The sequence below is a fragment of the Dipteris shenzhenensis genome, chromosome 24 (assembly GCF_047967505.1).
Source record: "Dipteris shenzhenensis isolate YYH24624 ecotype China chromosome 24, Dip_SZ_1.0, whole genome shotgun sequence".
In the NCBI taxonomy this organism is placed as follows: domain Eukaryota; kingdom Viridiplantae; phylum Streptophyta; class Polypodiopsida; order Gleicheniales; family Dipteridaceae; genus Dipteris; species Dipteris shenzhenensis.
The window spans coordinates 36,899,738-36,922,282 of NC_141619.1; the positions used below are offsets into that span (position 1 = coordinate 36,899,738).

At 49.5% G+C, this 22,545-nt stretch overlaps 1 protein-coding gene across 5 annotated transcripts in view; it reads right to left on the reverse strand.

Annotated features, from left to right (window-relative positions):
• LOC147886559 (uncharacterized) overlaps positions 1 to 22,545 on the reverse strand; it is a 178,489-nt gene that overhangs the window by 44,223 nt on the left and 111,721 nt on the right. For all 5 annotated transcript variants that reach the window (XM_087395699.1, XM_087395698.1, XM_087395697.1 and 2 more), the window contains 2 exons: positions 11,246 to 11,331; positions 11,016 to 11,039 (listed from right to left, as the gene is read on the reverse strand). In XM_087395699.1, the coding sequence (XP_087251825.1) occupies positions 11,016 to 11,039; positions 11,246 to 11,331 (110 nt within the window). The remainder of the gene's footprint in view (positions 1 to 11,015; positions 11,040 to 11,245; positions 11,332 to 22,545) is intronic.

A 22,545-nucleotide genomic window follows, 5' to 3' on the forward strand; every position in this document is an offset into this window, starting at 1 on the left:
GCACTATCGGAGTCAAACAAGGATGTCCCTTGTCACTGACTCTATTTGGCCTCTGCATCGACGAGCTCGAGACCACCATCAGGACACTCGGAGGTGTAGGCTGCTCTCTTGCCGGGACTGCCATCCAGATTCTCCTATACGCAGACGATGTAGTACTACTATCCTCTTCTGCTACTGGTGTTCAGCGACACTTGGATGGACTTCAGGCCTTCTGTGATACACATGACTTGAAGGTCAACCTTGGGAAAACCAAGGTGATGATCTTCAACACTTCCAGACCCGCTATGCACCGAGAGCAGTTCCTCTTTGCCGGCGACCCTGTTGAGATAGTTGACTCCTACACATACTTGGGCGTTGTCTTCTCAGGCCCGATCTTCACGATGCGCTCGGCCATGCAGGCCAGGATCAGCCGGGGATACGCCGCTCTTGCCAGGCTGGAGCGACAATGCTACCACTCCCACTTCCAGGACCCGCGGACCAAGTCTCTCCTTTTTGATTCTTTGGTCCGCCCAGCAGGTATGTATGGTAGCCCTTGGTGGGGAGTCTTGGTGGGGAGTCGACCTTTCAGACACAGAGTGGGCTCGAGTTGAGCACCTACAGATACTGATGTTTGCTCGGATGATCCGTAGCAAACCATCGGTACCACACCAGATCATTCTAGCAGAGTTCGGCGCCTCACCCCTACAACTTGATGCGGCTTTTCAGGCTATCACCTACCTCCACAGAGTCAAGGATTTTGGCTCCTCCGCTGACGGTCGCCTCCGCCTACCTTGGTTAGCCCTATCCTCCTCTATGGCCTTATCCGTTGATGGGGACCAGCGATGCTGGTATAGTCGTCTTTCCAGTTGGTTCACCCGACTGAGCCTCGACTTAGACCGGTTGCCTCCTTTTCAGTACAGCCTCGACGCTCCACCATCTCCTCTCTCCCCCATTGACCAGGAGGTCAACCGGCTCATTCGGGCGGATCTGCTCCAGCTCCACACCTGGCGGACATGGTTTCTTCACTCCGAGCTTCCTGTGAAGCTCGACTTCTACCGCCGGCACTGCCTCTAGATCTCACAGGAGGGCTTCATCACACCTCCGGGTTACACACAACTTCATCTACCGCATGCGCTCCGGATCTCCCTCGGTCAGTTTAGGGTCTCGTCACACCGATTACGAATCGAGAGTGGACGCACAGAGGGTATCCCACGAGAGGACCGCCTTTGCCCACTTTGCGACGTACAGGAGATCGAGTCGGAGGAGCATTTTGCTTTCAGATGTCCTATCTATTATGCCATTCGAGGCCGATACCACTGCCTCTTCCGCAACGGATTCGGCTCCCTCTCACACATGCTACAATTCCCGGATCAGCGGTGCCTTGCCGCTTTCTTACATGAGATGACCCGCCACCGAGATACTTCTCTCCGAGCACGGCGACACGAGCAGCACACACAGCGTGAGGATATCCAGCGGTCTATCACTGACTTCTTTCAGCCACAGGATACCTCTTCTCAGTCTAGCCGACGACGCGGACGTGAGCAAGAGCCAGAGTCACGACAACTGCGTCAGCGGACAGATTCACACATCCAGGTCCATGACATCTCGTCTCTGCTCTCGGCCCGCGCCCCACTGGGGTTACCGTTGCCCTCATCCACAGGGCCACCCGCCGCCCCCGACAACCGAGCTTGACTAGGCCGCGTGACGTCAGAGACCAATCATCTATCGCAGGGTTTTTTCCGACTTCCCATTTGACGGCCCCTCTATGATTGGTCTCTGACGATCACCACCTGCACATGTATACTGTATCTCCCCCCTCTGCCCCACTTTTTTATGCCCCCCTCTTCTTCTTCTTTGTATCATCTGGAGGTAGACACATATTTTTTTTGTATCAGGACTAGACACATAGTCCTTCATAACCTCTTTTTTGTAGAAACGCTTGGTTGGCCCGTTTTGAGACCACCACCGTTATGCTCATTGTATCAGTTATCTTTAGTCTCATAGACCTTCACGGTCTCCCGAAGACTTTAATAAACTTTCTTTCTTTCTTTCTTTCTTCTTCTTGTAAAGTATTGATGATGCCCTCTAGTGTTGGTTGGGGAAGATTCTTCAAGGTAGTCACAACATAATCATAGCCTTTAGGCATACTCTTCAAAAGCACAACCATAGCATCATCTTCAGTACTTAGGGAGTTGATTGAGGCCAATTCTGTTATAAGAGTCCTCAAAGTATTAACATGAGCTACAACACTGTCTCCATCCATCTTAGGTTCAAATAACTTAATTTTCAAATTCAACTTGGAAGTACAAGAGCTAGCACTAAATAACACATCTAAATTATGCCAGGCCTCAGAAAGGGATTACAAATCTCAAATATGATGCACAAAATCATCTCCCAATCCTAAAGCAATGAGTGCATAAGCCTTCTCTAGCCTTTTAGCATCTGCAGGTGTAGTTGGAGAAGAGTCACTTGCCTTGCCTTCACCTTTGGTTGTGGTGGATTTACTTTCTTGTGATGATTGATTCCCTGGCTTGACCAAGTCTCACAAATTCTCTTTCATAAGCACAAATATGATTTTCATTTGCCAAGTGTGAATATATATATATATATATATATATATATGTAAGAGAGTAGACACTGCTTGATTATAAAGGTAAGACCCTCTCAATGGCTACCTCTAAGATAGACAAGGTCAATGGCCAATGGATGCATCAATTTTACGAGCAAAAACCTATGAGCAGGTTTATTCGAGCGTGTTTTTCAAGAGATTTAAAAATTTGTATTTCTTTAGGAAACATGGTTTTTACACTTTTATTTTACTACTAGATCCCTTTATTATGAGGATAAATAAAACCCCTCAAAATGAGGTGGAAAACACCGAGGCTGAAAGTGCCACCTCATCCCTGTAAGAGTCTCATAGAAGAAAGGAGAATCCTTCCATTCCCTGAAGAAAGAAGCTCTCCTAGCTGAGGCTGCACAGGAGTCTCCCTGCATGCTCGTCCATACGACCATCAAAGTATGTATGGTGTCTGTTTAGATCCTAGCCAATGTGTGCGAGGGATGAACCTGAGTTTCCTCCAATGCCTCTGTGCATCTGGCTCTCCGGATATGCCAGGCTGCTATGCTCGCTAGTATCTCCTAAGAGGTATCCACAAAGGCATGTACTGCTGCAAAAGGAAGGTGTGGTACCACATTCAAAGAACAGGACTCAACCTGATGACGTCGAATCGAAATGGCCCAAGAGGAGTCATGTCTCTCATAAAAGACCTGAGACCTAGTAAGAGAGCCAAGCCACTGAGCCCCATGTCATAAAGAATGGGGAGTGCACAAAGTGACTGAAAATCCTGGCTCCCCTATCCAAATCGTCCTCGCCTTCTTTTCATGACACACATGAGGATGCCTTAGTCTTTGATGTTTCTTCGGGGGCAGGCTGTCCAGATCCACAGACGATATCTTATTGGAGGTACCGTTTCAGCCAGTCAGGATAGTGGGCTTCATGGAGCATGGCTCTTTTTCACAGTGGTACTTGGATCCGGACCCGCTTCTCATCGCCCTGGGCTCATGCAGATTGTGGCTCTATGGAGGTGTCCCAATTAAGTTTTTGCAGTGGGACCCTAGGGAATGGGAATGGATAGATGAAGGGCACTGAGAGAAGGGCATCCCCTTCTTTCGTTACACGGTCAGTAATGCCAGGAAATTCCAACTCAGCTATAGGGGTTGGAGGCCTACCAGAGCTCCTCATTGGGAGAAATTTCAGATTTCTGCTGACTTGCAGAAAATTTTTTGGCAAAGGCTCTGGAAATCCCACCGGAATAGAAAAATCACTCTCTTCTTTTGGCTGTCTATTCATGGTGGGATAGCATTGAACCAATGGAGATCCAGGTCTTGTTGCCCTTGTTGCCTTCTGAAAGGTCTCCAACCTCTACTACTGAGCTGGAATCTCCTGGCATTACTGACCGTGTAGCGAAAGAAGGGGATGCTCTTCTATCGATGCCCTGCGTCAATCCACTCCCACTCTCCAGGGTCCCACTGCAACTACCTAATGGGAACTCCCCCGTAGAGTCAAAGCTTTCAAGCTCCAATGTAGAGAAGCCGGGGGTCTGGGTCAAGGAACCACTCTGAATCTGATCCCTGCTCCAAAAGACCTACAACCCTAATAGGCTGAAAGGAAGACTCAAGAAAGATGTCCTCTGTGGACCTGAGCAATCTGCCACCGTCATGCACATAAAAAACCAAGGCATCTCCATGTGCATCATCTCGAAAGGCCAAAACCTGAAGAGAAAAACCCCCTCTCGTAAAAGCACCTGCCCACGTGGAGCAAGTGAGAGGCATATCATCTGTGTCTACCCAATCCACTGGAAGGGCTGCCTCAATCTGCAAGATCCGCCTTGCACTCCCTTTGAGATGTCCTGTCAACTGAGATTGAGTCTCCTCTGGAAGCCTCCGGAAAGCTTTCCATGACCCCAGAGATGAGACAAGTCCCCTCTCCCATCTGGACCACTGCATGTAGTGTGAAGCACCAAGTGGTCTGCCAAGATCATCCAAAACACTGTCATTCCACATGACCGGTTGCCTATCAATCTCTTCACGAGAGGAAGGGGGAATCATGAGAGGAAGGTGCTCATGAAGCTGGCCCATGCTTTCAGGATGGCAACCATGAGAGGGGACGAAGGAGACCTGAGGTGTGTTGCGGTGAAGATCCATCTAATACTGCTCATCCAGTCTCCTTCTGAAGAAGGTGTGCAAGTCTGGAGGCTGCTAATAAAAAATTCCTTCCACGGCTCTTGCCCTAGCATAAGTCCCCGCACCACCATCCAAGTAAATTGCCGTGTCATCTGCCAACTCATCTGCCAACTCACTGTCAAGTAACTCCTCTTCTCGTCTGATGGGAAGTCTCAACCCAAAGATGTCAGCTTGAGATCTAATATAGATACTCATAGCTTCAGCCACGAACAAAAAAAAGAAAAAGAGAAAGGGGACATCCCTGACGGATTGATCTAGAAATCTGAAATCTCTCACCCCTTACCCCACCAATAAGCACTTGGCTGTGGGCTGATCTATACAAAGAGGAAACACCTCTGATCCAAGCATTTGTAAAGCCAAAACGTAGAAGGGTGCCCTCAAAAAAACCCCAATCTACTATGTCATAAGCTTTCTCACAATCCAAGAGTAGAATGGCTAAATTCTGGCCGCTCTACATGGCCCACTCTGAAGCTTCCCAAAAGAAAAAGATGTTATAAAAAATGCTTCTGCCATGCACAAATCCCGTCTGAGTGTCATGAATAAGATCTGGGAGAAGGGGCTGCAATCGAAGGCTGATTGCCTTGGCCATAATCTTGTAACCTGCCCCCAAAAGTGTGATAGGCCTCCACTAGGATAGTAAATTTCTGCAACCCCCTTTCAGGATAAGGTGGACGAGACCCTCTGCGAGCGACCCGGGAATCTCGCCAGAGTCCCAAATGCTCAGCAGGGCTGATGTAATGTAGTCTCCAATCATATCCCAAAATGCAATGAAGAAAAAAGGGGTGAGGCCATCCAAACCTAGGCACTTGCCCTTGTTAAGAGCTGAAAGTGCAGTCCTAAACTCTGTGTTTGTGAAAGGTGCATCAAGCAAAACATGCATATCCGCTTTCACCAACTTAGGGATGCTCTCTCAAATAACCTGTCTAGCATCGTCTCTATCCTGTGTGTCAAGATCTGTAGTAAGAAGGGTGGCATAGAAATCTGAAGCTATGAGCATGATGTCATCTGGATCTGACTGTAAAACCTCGTGTGAGTCAATAAGCTGGGATACACTCTCTCTACTATGTCTAGGACCAAGAGTAGACAAAAAGTGTTTATTGACTCTGCCACTCATCTGTATCTAGAAGGACTCCCGTGCATGAAAGGCATACTCTGCTCTTTGATCAAGCAATGTCTGCTGATGAGCCCTTGCTACAGCAAGACGCTCCTAAATCCAAGCATCTGAAGGCCGTTTTTGCTCTTCCCTCTGCAAAGCTGCCAACTGCTGGCGAATACCAATCTCACGTCTGAGAATATCTCGTCTCCTGGTACTAGCAACCGAGTGGTAAAAGTCACTAATACCAGAAAGGGCAGCAGCTACATGTGATGGAGGTGGCTGCCCACCCTGGACATGAGAAACCCATATCTGCAAGGCTACCTCAGTAAGGTCCTCCTCTGTATACAAGGCATCTGGAATATTGGATGCTGGCAGACCGGCCTCTAGAGTGAGGCTTTAAGATGGCCAGCACAATAGGAAAGTGGTATGGAGTGGAAATCCCAGCAACAATGCATACCGATCCGCCTCTATCTGGTGCCCAATCATCTATGTAGAATCTATCAATGCGTGCATGAATAGGCATCTGCTGCCTCTAGTTCGACCAAGAGAACAGGAGGGACTGTGGCTGAATAAGAAAGGCATCGTCCAACCAAGTATCTCTGCCACAGTAGTGAAAAAGAAAGGCATCCCAAGCTGCTCTCTCCAAAGAGTGAAGTCCTCCTTCTCTACCCCTTTTTTGTCTAACGATAACTCAACTATGTTGAAGTCATCTCCAATCACCCATGAATCTGCAATGGGAGCCCAGGAGAGAAAATCCTTCCACATAATGACACGTTCCACTCTAATGTTGGAGGCATACAGGTTGAGGAAACGAACCTTACGCCCTCCAATCAAGAGAATAATCCACTGAGCCCTAGAGGGCATAATGACTCCGTGTCCAATAACTAAGGGGAGAACCGACTGTGAAATTGAAAAGAAGTGCCTCCCCTAGTGCCCAAGGCAGGCGACCAAAACGTATGGCCAGAAAGCAACTTGCTTGACTTAGCACAATCCCTAGAATCCTGTTTGTGCTCCTGAATAAATAAGACATCAATGAAACCCCCCGTAGCACCTGGATGAAGATGATCCCGAATCAGCTGTCTACGGCGGCGATGTGGGACGCCGCCTAGGCCCTGTATGTTCCAGCTAACAATCCTCATCAACGGGAGGATGTAGAATGAAACATCTTACCAGACCTAGTGGCGGAAACAAACCCCTCAACAAGGGAAGACCTCCTGCTCGAGGAGCAAGGAATGGAACCAAGTGGCGAAAAATCAACAACGGAAAAAACCTTGCCACCTGATGAAGAAGCCCTGTCAACAGGAAACCCAATCACTGGCTCACCAAAAATAGAGGGCACAAACTCCTGCTCTGGGAAATCTAAAGCATCTGCTAGAGCTGAAAATGAGTTCCTCTGAATCAGGCCAAACACCGGAGTGCGAAGGATCCCTTCTGAGGGAAGAGAATCATTAGTATAAACCACCCCCTTCCCCCTATCCAAGGGAGGAAGTGAGAACTGCTCAAGACGACCATGTGTCTGAACGGCCACGGAGACCTCTCCTGCCTACAGAATGGGGAGAGGGTCTGGCACCGAACCCGATAAAGGGAGACTTGCTGGGTCTAGGGGAGAAGCTGTAACCAGGGAGGAGGTTGAAGCTATAGCGTCTCGGACTGTGTGAGGTGAGACTGGAGAGCCAGCCCGAACTGAAGCAGAGTCAACTAATGCATCCTCGTGAATTGAAGGTGAAATCTGCACACGAACCACAACCCAACAAGGTGCGACGGATGCCCCTGAAGGTCGTGAGGCACCATAGGCAAGAGGCGACGGTACCAAAGGAGTGCTTTGTCGATGAGGAGCACTTTGGCAAGTAGGAGCTGTACCACCACCTTGAGGAGGACTAGCTTGTCGAGGCCGAGGAGCAGGTGCTGGACCTATACCACCCCCCTGTCGAGGCTGAGGAGCAGGTGCTGGACCTGTACCACCCCCCTGTCAAGGCCATGGGGCGGTTGCTGTACTAGAAGACTTCTTGGGCCTTTTCTTCTTCCTGGGGCAATCCCTGGCGAAGTGTCCAATGGTCCTGCATATCCTGCACTGGTCCTGCCTGCCTGCAATCTCTACTCTTTGGCGAAAAAAAGAACCATCCAGGCGCTGAAGCATAACATGGTCCATCGTGAGGTTAGGATCCTTACGGAGGACCCTAACTCTAGGTACCTCATCAGCCCTGGTTGCCTCTACTGCAATCAACGGCAACCCAAGGAAGGGGGGGATCTCAGCAACCCCGAAGATGCGTGCGATTAACGTGATAGAGCATTCAATCTCTACGTCCTTAAGCTGCTGCAACTCGTCTTCAGAAAATGTAATAGTTTTCGCGGCCAGTGGAGGTGGAATAGGATTGGCTGATGAAACATCCATCGCCAATCAAAGGTGAGGAGGCCGATTTGAACACTTTTGAGGCTGCGTCCGTTCCAACAAGCGCAGCGGGAGAATGAAAGAGGAGACAGGAAGCAAAAGAAGGGGATGGGTGGAGGGGGGTAGAGGAGAGGGCTGAGACGGGGGGATAGGGAGCGGGGGAGAGGAGAGGGGGGTAGATGAGAGGGCTGAGGCAAAGGGTAGGGAGCGAAGGAGAGAAGAGGGCTCAAGCGGGGGGTAGGGAGCGGGGTAGAGGAGAGGGGGGTAGAGGAGGGAGGTAGGGAGCGGGGTAGAGGAGAGAGGGGTAGAGACAGGGGGTAGGGAGCGGGGTAGAGGGAGGGATAAGGCGGAGGGTAGGAAGCGGGGGGAGGAGCAGGCTGAGCCGGGGGGTAGGGAGCGGGGAAGAGGAGGGGGGGGAGGAGGGGGAGAGGGCTGAGAGGGGAGGGGGCGGGCTGAGAGGGAGAGGAGGGCAAGGGGGAGCGCGCTGAGAGGTAGAGGAGGGGCTGAGGGAGAGGGGGCAGCAAGGGTTGGGGAGGAGTAGCAGCTCAACCATGAGGGAGCAATCTTCAGTTCAGAGGGCTCTATAAATGATCGCGTGAGGGTGGAGAATAGAGCTAAGCAAATTCTGATGAAAAAGAGGGCAGAAATGAAGAAGGTGGAGGGTGGAGAAGAAGATGATGAGGTGGCATATTGGAGCTAGAATGGGCTAGGGGCTCAAGGAGGCTCTTGGGGAGTGGGAGAGACGATGGACATCATGGAGAAGAGTGTGGGAACCAATGGTCAAAATGTTCCACTAGTTTGAGAAGAAATCCTCTCTTTTATAGAGTGGGAGAGAGGGCGGCCTAGATCATAGGTACATCTCTTACATCATAGGCAATCAGCCCTATATCATAGGGACTCCTAAATCTAAGGCACCTCATTACATCATTACTTATGTCATAGTCTAGACACACCATAGCACTTAGTGTGCTGCACACACACACACACCCTGGCTTTTTTGGTGAAATCTTTGATTGATTATATTATATGAGTAGCAACCTCAAAATAAGGTGCTACAATTACATCAACTGAAAATTTCAGTATATGCCAAAAAGACCTCATGCTCTATGCAGCGGGTCTACAAGCAATCAAAGAAAGATTGCTGCAGAGAACGCCTAAAGAAGCCAAACAGAGAGAAAGTAGGATCACCAAAGACTTTACACTTCCTATATGTCCATAAAGTCCATAGTGCCCAGTAGCGAACCAAAACGAAGAAAAGATAAACTCTGGTCTGGATTGATGAAACCCAAATAGCCAGAAGAACTTCCAAACGGAACAGATGGGAATCTCGCTCGCAGGCATTGTCGAAGCAGATAAAAAAACTCACACACATACGCACACACACACATGATCATAGGACAAGCCTTTGATTACACAATTCCTAACAGGCAATCACCAAATGTGATGGTTTATTTCTCCAGCCTCATCTTTAGCTACCTCACTTTCCTCGCATCCTGAGGTAAAGATGAAGAGTAACTCCTTAACAGTTGTCTTTATGGGCTTGAGATTGGATAGAATATTTGCAATTACAAGCTGTCTCTGGCAGAAGTTAGCCCGTGTGCTACGCTTACAGATCATTTTGTAATTCGGGGCATGATACAACAGCTGCACTATGTGCATTGAAGCATACAATTGACACCAGGAAGTTAACTGCATATCACCTACCTCGACAGTTGACAAACAGTTCTGTAAGCCTGATTGAGTATCCAAATCCTGAGTGGGCACCTTCATATTAAACATTCTATATACCTTTGTAAGAATGGAATAAGCCCAATCATACAAATTTAGATTTTTTGTTGTTCTAAAGATAAAAAATCTACACAGAAAATAAAAGAGAAAACAAAAGAGAATATGAAAGAGAAGAAAAAAGAGGTAAACAAAAACTTTTATGAAAAAACATATTGAACATTCTACCCAAAAGGCAAACTTACTACTCTTGTAAGACGCCTGATGCATTCTCACCAACCAATCTTGCTTAGAAAGACTAAAGAATACACAATAGAGATCCTAGCTTCTCCACATGCCCAAGAACTGCAATAGAAGATTTATTCCTCAGATTAAAAGGATGATACAACAACAATTCCCCATACACGTAAAAACTGCTACATCACATCTTTGTATTCCATGATGACTCTTGCAAAGCTCATAAACTCAAACATACATCCTTACTAGCTACAAACCCTCTTTTTGTCAAAGCAACAATTGCCAACTAAAACAAAAACATTTATAACCAAATCTGCATACACGAAGCTGTATATGTGCACTGTCTCTCACTTAGCATCCATCTCTCTCATCTCTTAAAATTGCTCAACTAATCCTCTAAAAGAACAAACAATGTAGTTTTAACCTCATGATAGTCACACAGAAGGTCAAAACCCATAAGGTCCATCATGAACATGAGCAAACCCACACACCATACACACACATCCATTAAAACAAGCCGGAAGGTGGTTGTGTGATCTTGCGATTCTCTATGGAGCTAACTATTGGATACACATCCATATAGTATAAAAGTTTCAAATAGTCATTTTTTGGTAAACATGACACGCAGTCCTTGCTTCAAATATTAAATCCTTGGTTTAAAAAACATATAACTTGTGAAGGAAAACCAAATTTTCGGAGTTTAAGGAAACCTATACTGCATGGAATCGAGGCATCAAATCAATGCAGCAATGATTTTGTTTATGAATGAGTTGGGTGTGAAAAAGTATGCATGTATACAACTAAAATAAATGTGATCTGGGAATGACTAGAGGGGAAGAGGCACACCTGAACAGGATCAACATCCCCAACCTGTCAACAGTACATAGAAAATAATTTATCGTTATTGTGTGATTTCATAGCATTCTGACACAAGGTATGAAAGACAAAGCAAACGAAAACTGAAGAGCAGAAACACATAGAATATTACAATTTTGAATCCCTTAAATGAAAGATTCCAAACAAAATAAGATGGAATTTCAAAAAATTCATAAGGAACTAAATAGTATTCAAAATACCACTGCACAAGTCAAAGTATTTGGTGTGTAGTTCTCATTGAAAAAACGGCTAACCTCTCTCCTGCCAATGTTTTCGAAGTCCTCAGCTGTTCATCCAAATAAAGGGCCACAATAATATAGTGGGAAGGCAAATATATATAAAATTTGCCTCCAAATCATTTTCTCAATTTGCACATACATACATCTCTCTCTCTCTCTCTCTCCCCCCCCCCTCTGGTTCGACCGGCCCCTCTGGTTCGACCGGCAAGGATGTATGGCAGCACTTTTTGGGGGCCAGATTTGTCGGATACAGAGTGGGTCCTTGTTGAGTGACTATAGGTTCTTATGCTATCATGGATGATTCACAGTAAGCTATCAGTCTCTCACCAGATCATTCAAGCTGAGTTTGGATCTTCACCATTGCAGCTTGATGCAGCTTTTCACGTCATTACCTACTTGTATCGAGTCAGGGCATACGGAGATCGCACTTCTAGACGCAGTAGACTACCATTGTTAGCATTGTCCTCCTCCATGGCACTATCAGCGGAAGGTGAACAGAGATGCTAGTATGCGCACACAGTGAGGCGGTTTGAGCAACTGGGGTTTACATATGGATAGACTTCCTCCTTTCCAGTACAACATTGATGCGCCATCCTCCCCCACCTATGACCTGGTTGACCTCATGATACTGGAGTAGTATCTTCTACAGCTACACACATTCCAAACTTGGTTGGCACTAGCTGAGCTCCCAGTGAAGCTTAGCTTCTACAGAGATCATTGCCTACATCTCTCAAATGAGGGGTTTATTGACCCACCAGGGTATACACGAGTTCACTAACCCCATTCATTGAGGATCTCCATTGGGCAGTTTCAGGTCTCTTCACATAGACTCCGCGTTGAGAGTGGCTCAGCAAAGGGTCTACCCAGGGAGAGGCACACATGTACTTTGTGTAGCCTACAGGAAGTAGAGTCGGAGGAACATTTCATCTTCAGATTCCCTATTGATCAAGGGACGTTTTTATTGTCTATTCAGAGATAGCTCCGGGTTGTTATCCCGATTTCTCTCTTTTCCAGATCAGAGATGCCTGGCCACGTGTGCTCCTCATGTCTCTGAGATCGGAGTAGTGCTCACGATGCCTAACTGTCTCATGAATGTCGGTGGACTCTTCTCAGAGCATAATCATTGAGTTCTTTCAGTTGCACCAACATGGATGCCTGCTCTACAGATCTCAGACATGATTGTGACCAAGAGCCAGTGACACGACAGCTCAGGCAGAGGGTTGATGCACACATTACACTTGCAGACATTCCCTCCATGTTCAGAGTGGGAGCGAGACTGACAGGTCTGACTGTCAAAACCATGACCAAGAGACAGCGTAGGACTGCATCTGGAGGGGACTGTCAGCACTCCATATCTGATTTCATGATATTGATCCCTCGCACTTGACGAGGAGAGGGGCCACATTGTCCTTTGAGCACACTCAATTCTGTATTATGACAACAGTTGAGGATGGTGATGTTGTAGATGATTATTATTGTTTTGATGTGAGTATGTAGGATACAGCTTTTCTACTTTTGTATGGGTGTGGATGCTCGGTTTTAGTAGCTCCACCCCTCCAGCTGAATTTGTATTAGGTTTTTTTCACAATCTCATCGACCCATCGATCTTCCGAAGACTTTAATAAACTCTCTCTCTCTCTCTCTCTCTCTCTCTCTCTCTCTCCGCTCAGCCCCTCCGCTCAGCCTCTCCGCCTCAGCCTCTCTGGGGGGGTCCGAGGGTCAGGCGGAGTTGCAGTACTCCTTCGCTCAGCGCTCACGAGCTTGACATCCGTGGTTAGACGGGATGCCCATGCCCGTTACCTATGGCTCCGATTCCGACGCCCCTCCACATGCGACCTCTTTTTTGCAGTCTGCTATTTTCCTCCAGAGACGTCACATTTCGCACGGATGCTTCGCGAGGACACGGGGGTATCCCCCTATCTAGATCTCTACTCAGACATTGTGGAGTTCTCCAGACGCGGAGAGGTCCTCCTAGTTGGGGATTTCAACGCAAGGACAGGTGCACGTCAGACATCACTCCTGGATTTCCACTCAGATCCGGTCCTATTACTTGAGATGGACACAGAGGACTCGGGCTTCCCTCGCTCCTCGGCCGACAGTCGCGCTCCCGTTACTGGGTATGGGCAGGCTCTTTTGGACCTTGGACGTATACATGATCTGGTCATCTACAATGGAATAGATCGATGGCCTGCCTCCTCTGGTTTCACATGTTTCCCACATGGCGGAGGAGCCAGTGTCGTCGACTATATTCTGGGATCTCCTGCTTTAACCTCACAAATCACTGACTTCCGCACTGCACCCTTACCCCCAGGAGCCGATCACACTTACCTTTTCTTTCATATACTTGCGTCCCGAGCCCCCCCCAGCCACACCCCGCACTATACTACCTATCATGATATACACTTCGATCATAACCTCTCACCTGATTACTCAGCCCACCTAGCCTCCCTCCTCAGACACATAGGCACCACACCCTCTCTAGATCACCGAGCCACCCTTATCACCCACTCCCTTCACAATGCAGCCCGCCACATCTTTCCTTCCACTGCCCGGTCCACCCGCCCTCCACCCACTGGCTCTACCCCTTGCAACAGATGGTATGATGACGAGTGCAAAGCATTACGCCGCACACTCCGACTCACAACCCAGCAAAACGCTAGGGCCAACCCACATCTCACCAGGGATTATCGTCAACTAGTCCTTCGCAAGAAGCTAGCCTTCCTGCGCCAGAATGAGGATACGCTACTGAACATTCTGTTTAGTAGCAACTCCAAGGATTTCTGGAGGAAATTCCTAGAACGCCGATCCCCCTCCCCCCTCACGGACACTTCCATCTGGCACACCTAGGCACGCACACTCTATGATATCCCTGATCAGCCCCCCCCCCGACCTCTCAGCCACCCCCCGCCCCGCTTCTTGTATCCTCTTCACAACCGAGGGAGTCACCCACGTAGCACATAAGCTTCATAACGGTCGAGCTAAGGATCATGAGGGCCTATGCACACAGTTTATTGCCTACGGCATCAAAACTCTAGCCCCCATCCTAGCAACGCTGTTCAATGAAGCTGTCTGTCACAGGTTCCCCAGAGCCTGGACCCTGAACACTATCACACCCATACACAAAGCAGGAGATCCCATGGATCCAGGGAATTACAGGACCATCATGGTTGGACATGTTATGTCCAAGATCTATGCATCAGTGTTAGATGGCGAGGTCAGTGCTTGCGCAGAGATCCAGGGGCTCAGGGCATCCGGACAGGCCGGCTTCAGGATGGATCACTCGACTTACGATCACATTTTTACACTTAGAGGGATTATTGAGGAGGCCAGACATAGGAGACAGAGAGTATATTGTTGCTTTGTGGATTTCCGCAAGGCATTCGACACCGTTCCCCGCGCCCGACTCATCAGACGTCTGCAGGAGTTAGGCTACGACTCGGCGATTATCTGGGCAGTAGTAGCTCTCTATGAGCGGGTGACGGGGCAGGTCAGGATTGGCACCAGCTGGACCCCAGAGATCACGAGCACTATCGGAGTCAAACAAGGATGTCCCTTGTCACCGACTCTATTTGGCCTCTACATCGACGAGCTCGAGACCACCATCAAGACACTTGGAGGTGCAGGCTGCTCTCTTGCCGGGACTGCCATCCAGATTCTCCTATACGCAGACGATGTAGTACTACTATCCTCTTCTGCTACTGGTCTTTAGCGACACTTGGATGGACTTCAGGCCTTTTGTGATACACATGACTTGAAGGTCAACCTTGGGAAAACCAAGGTGATGATCTTCAACACTTCCAGACCCGCTATGCACCGAGAGCAGTTCCTCTTCGCCGGCAACCCTGTTGAGATAGTTGACTCCTACACATACTTGGGCGTTGTCTTCTCAGGCCCGATCTTCACAATGCGCCCGGCCATGCAGGCCAGGATTAGCTGGGGATACGCCGCTCTTGCCAGGCTGGAGCGACAGTGCTACCACTCCCACTTCCAGGACCCGCGGACCAAGTCTCTCCTTTTTTATTCTTTGGTCCGCCCAGCAGGCATGTATGGTAGCCCTTGGTGGGGAGTCGACCTTTCAAACACAAAGTGGGCTCGAGTTGAGCGCCTGCAGATACTGATGTTTGCTCGGATGATCCATAGCAAACCATCGGTACCACACCAGATCATTCTAGCAGAGTTTGGCGCCTCACCCCTACAGCTTGATGCGGCTTTTCAGGCTATCACCTACCTCCACAGAGTCAGGGATTTTGGCTCCTCCGCTGACGGTCGCCTCCGCCTACCTTGGTTAGCCTTATCCTCCTCTATGGCCTTATCCGTCGATGGGGACCAGCGATGCTGGTACAGTTGTCTTTCCAGTTGGTTCACCCGACTGGGTCTCGACTTAGACCGGTTGCCTCCTTTTCAGTACAGCCTCGACGCTCCACCATCTCCCCTCTCCCCCACTGACCAGGAGGTCAACCGGCTCATTCGGGCGGATCTGCTCCAGCTCCACACCTAGCGGACATGGTTTCTTCACTCCGAGCTTCCTGTGAAGCTCGACTTCTACCACCGACACTGCCTCCAGATCTCATAGGAGGGCTTCATCACACCTCTGGGTTACACACAACTTCATCTACCACATGCGCTCCGGATCTCCCTCGGTCAGTTTAGGGTCTCGTCACACCGATTACAGATCGAGAGTGGACGCGCAGAGGGTATCCCACGAGAGGACCGCCTTTGCCCACTTTGCGACTTACAAGAGATCGAGTCGGAGGAGCATTTTGCTCTCAGATGTCCTATCTATTATGCCATTCGAGGCCGATACCACTGCCTCTTCCGCAACGGATTCGGCTCCCTCTCACACATGCTACAATTCCCGGATCAGCGGTGCCTTGCCGCTTTCTTACATGAGATGACCCGCCACCGAGATACTTCTCTCCGAGCACGGCGACACGAGCAGCACACACAGCGTGAGGATATCCAACGGCCTATCACCGACTTCTTTCAACCACAGGATACCTCTTCTCAGTCTAGCCGACGATGCGGACGTGAGCGAGAGCCAGAGTCACAACAGCTGCGTCAGCGGACAGATTCACACATCCAGGTCCATGACATCTCGTCTCTGCTCTCGGCTCGCCCCACTGGGGTTACCGTTGCCCTCATCCACAGGGCCACCCGCCGCCCCCGACGACCGAGCTCGACTAGGCCGCGTGACGTCAGAGGCCAATCATCTATTGCAGGGTTTTTTCCGATTTCCCATTTGATGACCCCTCTATGACTGGTCTCTGACGATCACCACGTGCACATGTATACTGTATCTCCCTCCTCTGCCCCACTTTTTTGTGCCCCCCCTTCTTCTTCTCTGTATCATCTAGAGGTAGACACATATATTTTTTGTATCAGGACTAGACACATAGTCCTTCATAATCTCTTTTTTTATAGAAACGGTTGGTTGGCCCGTTTTGAGACCACCACCGTTATGCTCATTGTATCAGTTATCTTTAGTCTCATAGACCTTCACGGTCTCCCGAAGACTTTAATAAACTTTCTTTCTTTCTTTCTTTCTCTCTCAGCCCCTTCGCTCAGCCTCTCCGCCTCAGCCCTCACCCGCTCAACCTCTCTCTCTCTCAGCCCCTCCGCTCAGCCTCCCCTCCACTCAGCCTCTCCGCCTCAACCACCCCTCACCCGCTCAGCCTCTCTCTCTCTCTCTCTCATCGCGCATTTTTTGAAATCTCTCTCTCTCTCATCGCGCACTCTCTCTCTTTCTCTCTCTCTCTCTCTCTCTCTATGCCCTCACTATGCACACATTAGGGAAGAGTTCAATCACCTCCTTGAGGGACATAACAAACTGGCTGATTTGCTGCATAAAGGGTCACCTTCAGCTTTAGGAACATTTGTGTATAAGCTCTTCAAGCATAGGAATCCACCTGAATCCTAGAAGGTGGTTTCTCTTTCCACCCTCCCATCTTCGGGAGGAGCTTTCATGTACTTGTGATATTGTATTGCTCAGGTCCCATAGGCCGGTTTTGGTCTTCAGAGGACGATAATATATTCTTCTTCTTCTTCTTCTTCTTCTCTCTCTCTCTCTCTCTCTCTCTCAGCAGCAGGCAGAGCACGATTACCGTGGCTAGCACTGACATCCTCGCAGATGTTAGCGGAGAGAGGTCATACTTTTTGTTGGTACCACACACTCTCCACATGGCTCACCTCGCTAGGCTTGGATATGGATAGGCTACCACCATTTCGATACAGCATAGATGCCCCTCGCCTCCCTCTCTCTCGACATGAGCTCAGCCAGGTTATCAGGGCAGATTTGTTGCAGCTACACACGTTTCGCACTTGGGTTCATCCCACGAAGCTTCCTACGAAGATGGCCACATATCGTGACCATTTTCTCAGGATTTCAGAGGATGGCTTCATCATATCCCCAGGATATATCAGCGTTCATATGTCACACTCACTCAGGATTGGCTCAGGGTATCTTCCCACAGATTAGACGTTGAGGCCGGCAGGATGCGTCGTACAGCTACCGGACATAGACCCAGGCGAGAGACTAGGATATGCCCTTGTTGCACTATGGGGGAGGTGGAGACTGAGGAGCACTTTGTTTGCAGATGCCCTTTATATTATGAGATTCGTGGCAGATTTCACTGTTTATTTGGGCACGGATTTGGACCTCTCTCTCGGATTATGGAGTATGAGGATCAGTATTGCTTAGCGTTGTTCATCAGGGAGATCACCAGATGCAGAGAGAGATTCCTCAGAGAGCACCGTCGCATCCCTGCCAGAGACCTGGTTATTCATGAGGAGCAGGACGAGGCGCACGACCATGAGCACAGAGATAGCCCATCTTGCCAGAGAGCACCGATGGTTCCACCCCGAGGATGTACATATGACATGATCCGGCAGCACCGCAGGATGATCTTACACAGAGGCCGTACCCGTTGCTTTATTTCTAGACGACGGAGGATGATGGCAGATTTTTGGAGGAGATTGCTCCATGGAGACTTGGCACCGCCAGCAGCCCACTTGACACTTGCCCAGATCTTCACACTCATGGCAGGAGGCATGGTCGATGGCCATGACTTCCATCATTTCTTTGGATCACAGACCCCTTAGGGAAGACGATGTTCCTCATATTTCATATTTTACATTTTGTATCTAGGCATTTTTGGTACTCTATTTCATTTCATTATGTATCTAGGATTTTTGTAGCCATTTTTGGCATCTTAGCTGTATTACGATGAGGCCACCTAGTTGGCGCATCGTTGATGATGTATTTTCCTTTCGGATGATTTTGTGTCCCATAGGCCACGTATGGCCTTCCGTGGACCTTTAATAAAATTTCTTTCTTTCTTTCTTTCTTTCTCATCGCGCATTGACGGCGCTCGCCATCTCCCGCTTTTCAATGTTGCCGGTTTCCCGTAATTAAACATGGCCGACACCGTCGAGCATGTTACAGAAGCAGCAATAGCAGCAACATCAATGGCCGCCACGACCGATATGCTGCACAATAGTAGAAGAGGACTTGCATCTTCTTCAAAGGACAGCGCAGTGCCCGCACTTGCCGCACTCCCAGTCGCAGGTACACCGGTTTCAGCTCCATTATCTCATCTTCCGCCCAGCGCAGTGCCCGCACTTGCCGCACTCCCAGTCGCAGGTACACCGGTTTCAGCTCCATTATCTCATCTTCCGCCCATAGCTACTTTGTACCCGCAGTTTTTTTCACCCCTCCCCTCTCAGGTTCCTTCTTCTCCTACCCCTTCTCCACCCTTTTTGCTCTCCCTCTCACAGCCCTCTATCACCTCTTCCCCTTTGTTGCCTATTTTACCTACTTTGCCAGAGGCTCCCTCCTCCTCATCCTCTCTACAGACTTTACCCATCCCCTCCTCTCCATCCCCGATACCCGCTTTCTCTCCCCCTTTCCAGCCTTCTCCTTCATCCCCGCTACCCACCTTACCGGTTTCCCCCCTTTCTCCCTCTCTTTCTCCTTCCATGCCTTGCACTGTTTGTCCTTGCCGCCACATCCTACCAGAGCTTCAGCACTTTGAGACCCACCTCCGAGCTGCCCTTCAGATGCTTCATAGGAAGGACAAGACCATTGCTCTACTTACAGCTCAGGTTGCATCTCTTGCTGATCGAGTGACACAGCAGGATCGGGAGATCTTGTCTATTAGGACAGATCTTCAGGTCTTACAGGCGACTCATAGGACTCTTGCTGGAGAGATTCATGGACACACAGAGCGAGTGCAGCAGATCGAGACTCGCGTTCAGCACATAGACACATCTCCCACTACAGCAGTAGCAGCGGTTGAGGAGCGTTTGACCTCCCTTCAGACAGAGGTCCAGAGAGCCATAGAGTGGGTGGATGTCGTCCGTCGTCAGCCATCACAGCCTCAGAGATCGACTGTATCAGCTACATTGGCCGAGTCACAGCAGAGGGCCACAAAGGCCCTCAACATTCGCATTCGTGGTATCTTGCCCTCGGCGACAGAGTCCACGATGACACAGGCTGTGACCTTTGTCTCTCAGACATTGGGAGTACAGGATCATGGCATAGTAGGAGCATATAGAGTCGAGAGGGATCGTACTAGAGAGCAGCCCCTCATTATCAGATTCAGAGATGCCCAGGCACGTCTAGCTGCCCTCAGGAGGAGAGGGACACTCAGAGACCACCCACAGATTTCCATGGACGAGGATCTGACTCAGATACAGGTTGAGGAGCGCAAGGTGCTCATGCCTCAGAGAGATGCAGCCCGAGCTCAGGGCAAGTGGGCAGTGATCAGGGATGGCAGACTCATCACAGGCACCTTGAGGCGTGCTCCCACAGTGCTTAGAGATGGCAGACCAGCAGATACAGCCCCACCTCCACCTCCTGCTCCGACCACTTGACGGGACAGGGCCCATGGGACACACCACCCGTCAGATAGTCTACGCATCGCTGTATGGAACTGCAATGGTTCTTTTACACACAGCCAGGCAATCTACGGGGGGCATTCTTTGGGAGAGATATCATCTTTTTCACGGAGACACACGAGAGTCCAGAGAGACCTTTGCCACGAGTGGCAGGGTATACATGGAGATCTGCCTTCAGGCAGCACACTCGGACATTTGGAGTGAGAGGATCTGGAGGAGTGGCCATTTTGTACAGAGAGCATCTCGATCGGATCATCACAGTGGAGAGAGCGGATTCACATGCCCGATTCTTGTGGGTACGCATCCGCCGCAGAGCCCATCAGCAAGATCTTTTTATTGCAGTTTGCTACTTCCCCCCGGCGCAGTCGATCTATTCTTCCACTGGACCAGGCCAGTCCATATTTGAGGATCTCTCAGCGGACATTGCAGATTTTTCACATCGCGGAGAAGTCATCCTTTTAGGAGACTTCAACGCGAGGACCTCAGACAGACAGGCCCTCACTTATGACTTCATGGAGGATCCGGTCATACTCTCAGCATTTCACGATGATAGCCTCTGTCGGACTTCATCAGACTGCACAGTACAGCCCACAGATCAGGGACGTCAATTACTGGAGCTCCTCACCTCGCACAGTATGGTCATTTATAACGGCTTGTCCAGGTGGCCACAGTCTTCCATGCCTACATTCTCTTCTGCTTCTGGGCGTGGTACTAGCGTGATCGACTACATCATAGATCCCCCGACTCTAGTCCCTTCCATCCATAGCCTTACTGTTAGCCCCTTCATGCCCTCTGCCAACCATGCACTCATCCACTTTACTTTGACTCATGTCTCCCATGACCTACCCCCCCCTCGTTATCACGACCGCCAACCCTATTATGAGGTTCATTTCGACCACCAGTTCGATGATGTATATAGCCAGAACCTCAGCCGCCTACTCCGTCCTCATCTATTAGATGCTCTACCATCCACGCAGGACCGGTGGGAACTTGTACATACTTCACTCGTTTCTCCCGCTCACATGTTGTTCCCTGTCACATGTCATTCGTCTAGTCCCCCACCGGTTGGTCTTGTTCCTTGCAACGGTTGGTATGACGAGGAGTGTAAGGAACTCCGCAGGAAACTTCACCTTGAGACCAAGGAGAAGTCTCCCCTCCTTGCCGAAACCAAGAGAGACTACAAGTGGTTGGTTAGGCGCAAGAAACGCCAATTTCTAGCCCGGAATGAGGAGGAGCTGAGAAGCTTGCTTTTCAACTGTGACTCCAAGGAATTCTGGAGAAAATTCCTCTGCTCGAAGTCTCAGAGCCCCCTCACAGACCCACGTGTCTGGTCTGCATATACTTCAGCTCTATACGATGTTCTAGATCAGCCAGCCATCGATTTATCCCATTCCCCTAGGCAAGCTTCATCTAGTCTCTTCACACTAGAGAGTGTCCGTGCAGCAGTCCACCGATTGAAGAACGGGAGAGCTAAGGATCATGATGGATTGCAAGCGGAGTATGTAATCCATGGGATTGATGCCTTAGATTTTGTTCTTTCCCGTCTCTTCAATGAGTCTGTTTGTACACGCCTACCACAGTCCTGGTCAAGCAATACCATAGTACCTATCCACAAGTCGGGGGACCCTATGGAGCCGTCAAATTACAGGACCATCATGATTGGCCACGTTATGGCCAAGATCTATGCATCAGTTTTGGAAAGCCGTATAAATGACCATGCCGAGACGACAGGACTCAGAGCCAGAGGTCAGGCTGGATTTCGCAAGGATCATTCGACACTTGACCACATCCTCACACTCAGGGCACTGGTAGAGGAGGCGAAGTCACGAAAGCAACGGCTTTATTGTTGCTTCGTGGACTTCAAGAAGGCATTTGACACAGTTCCACCATTCAGATTGTTTCAGAGGATTCGCCAGATGGGCTTCAGTGGAGAGATACAGTGGGCTATCATGGCTTTGTATGAGAGGGTCACTGGTCGGGTTCCGACACGTGAGGGGCTCTCAGAGGAGGTATGCAGCACGATTGGGGTGAAGCAGGGTTGCCCGCTCTCTCCTACTCTCTTTGGATTATATATTGATGAGCTAGAGATGTTTGTACAGATGACAGGCGTTGTGGGCTCTACTCTCTCAGGATCCTCCATTCCTATCCTCCTGTATGCGGACGATGTGGTTCTCATTTCCTCTACTGCTCAGGGCCTCCAGGCACATATTGAGGCACTCCACAGGTTTTGCCAGGACAGGGGGTTGACCGTAAACCTTGGCAAGACCAAGGTTATGGTTTTCAACACCTCTGATCGTATTTACAGCACGGATGAGTTTTGCTTCACTTATGACGGACAGCCCATTGAGCTTGTTAGAGAGTACACT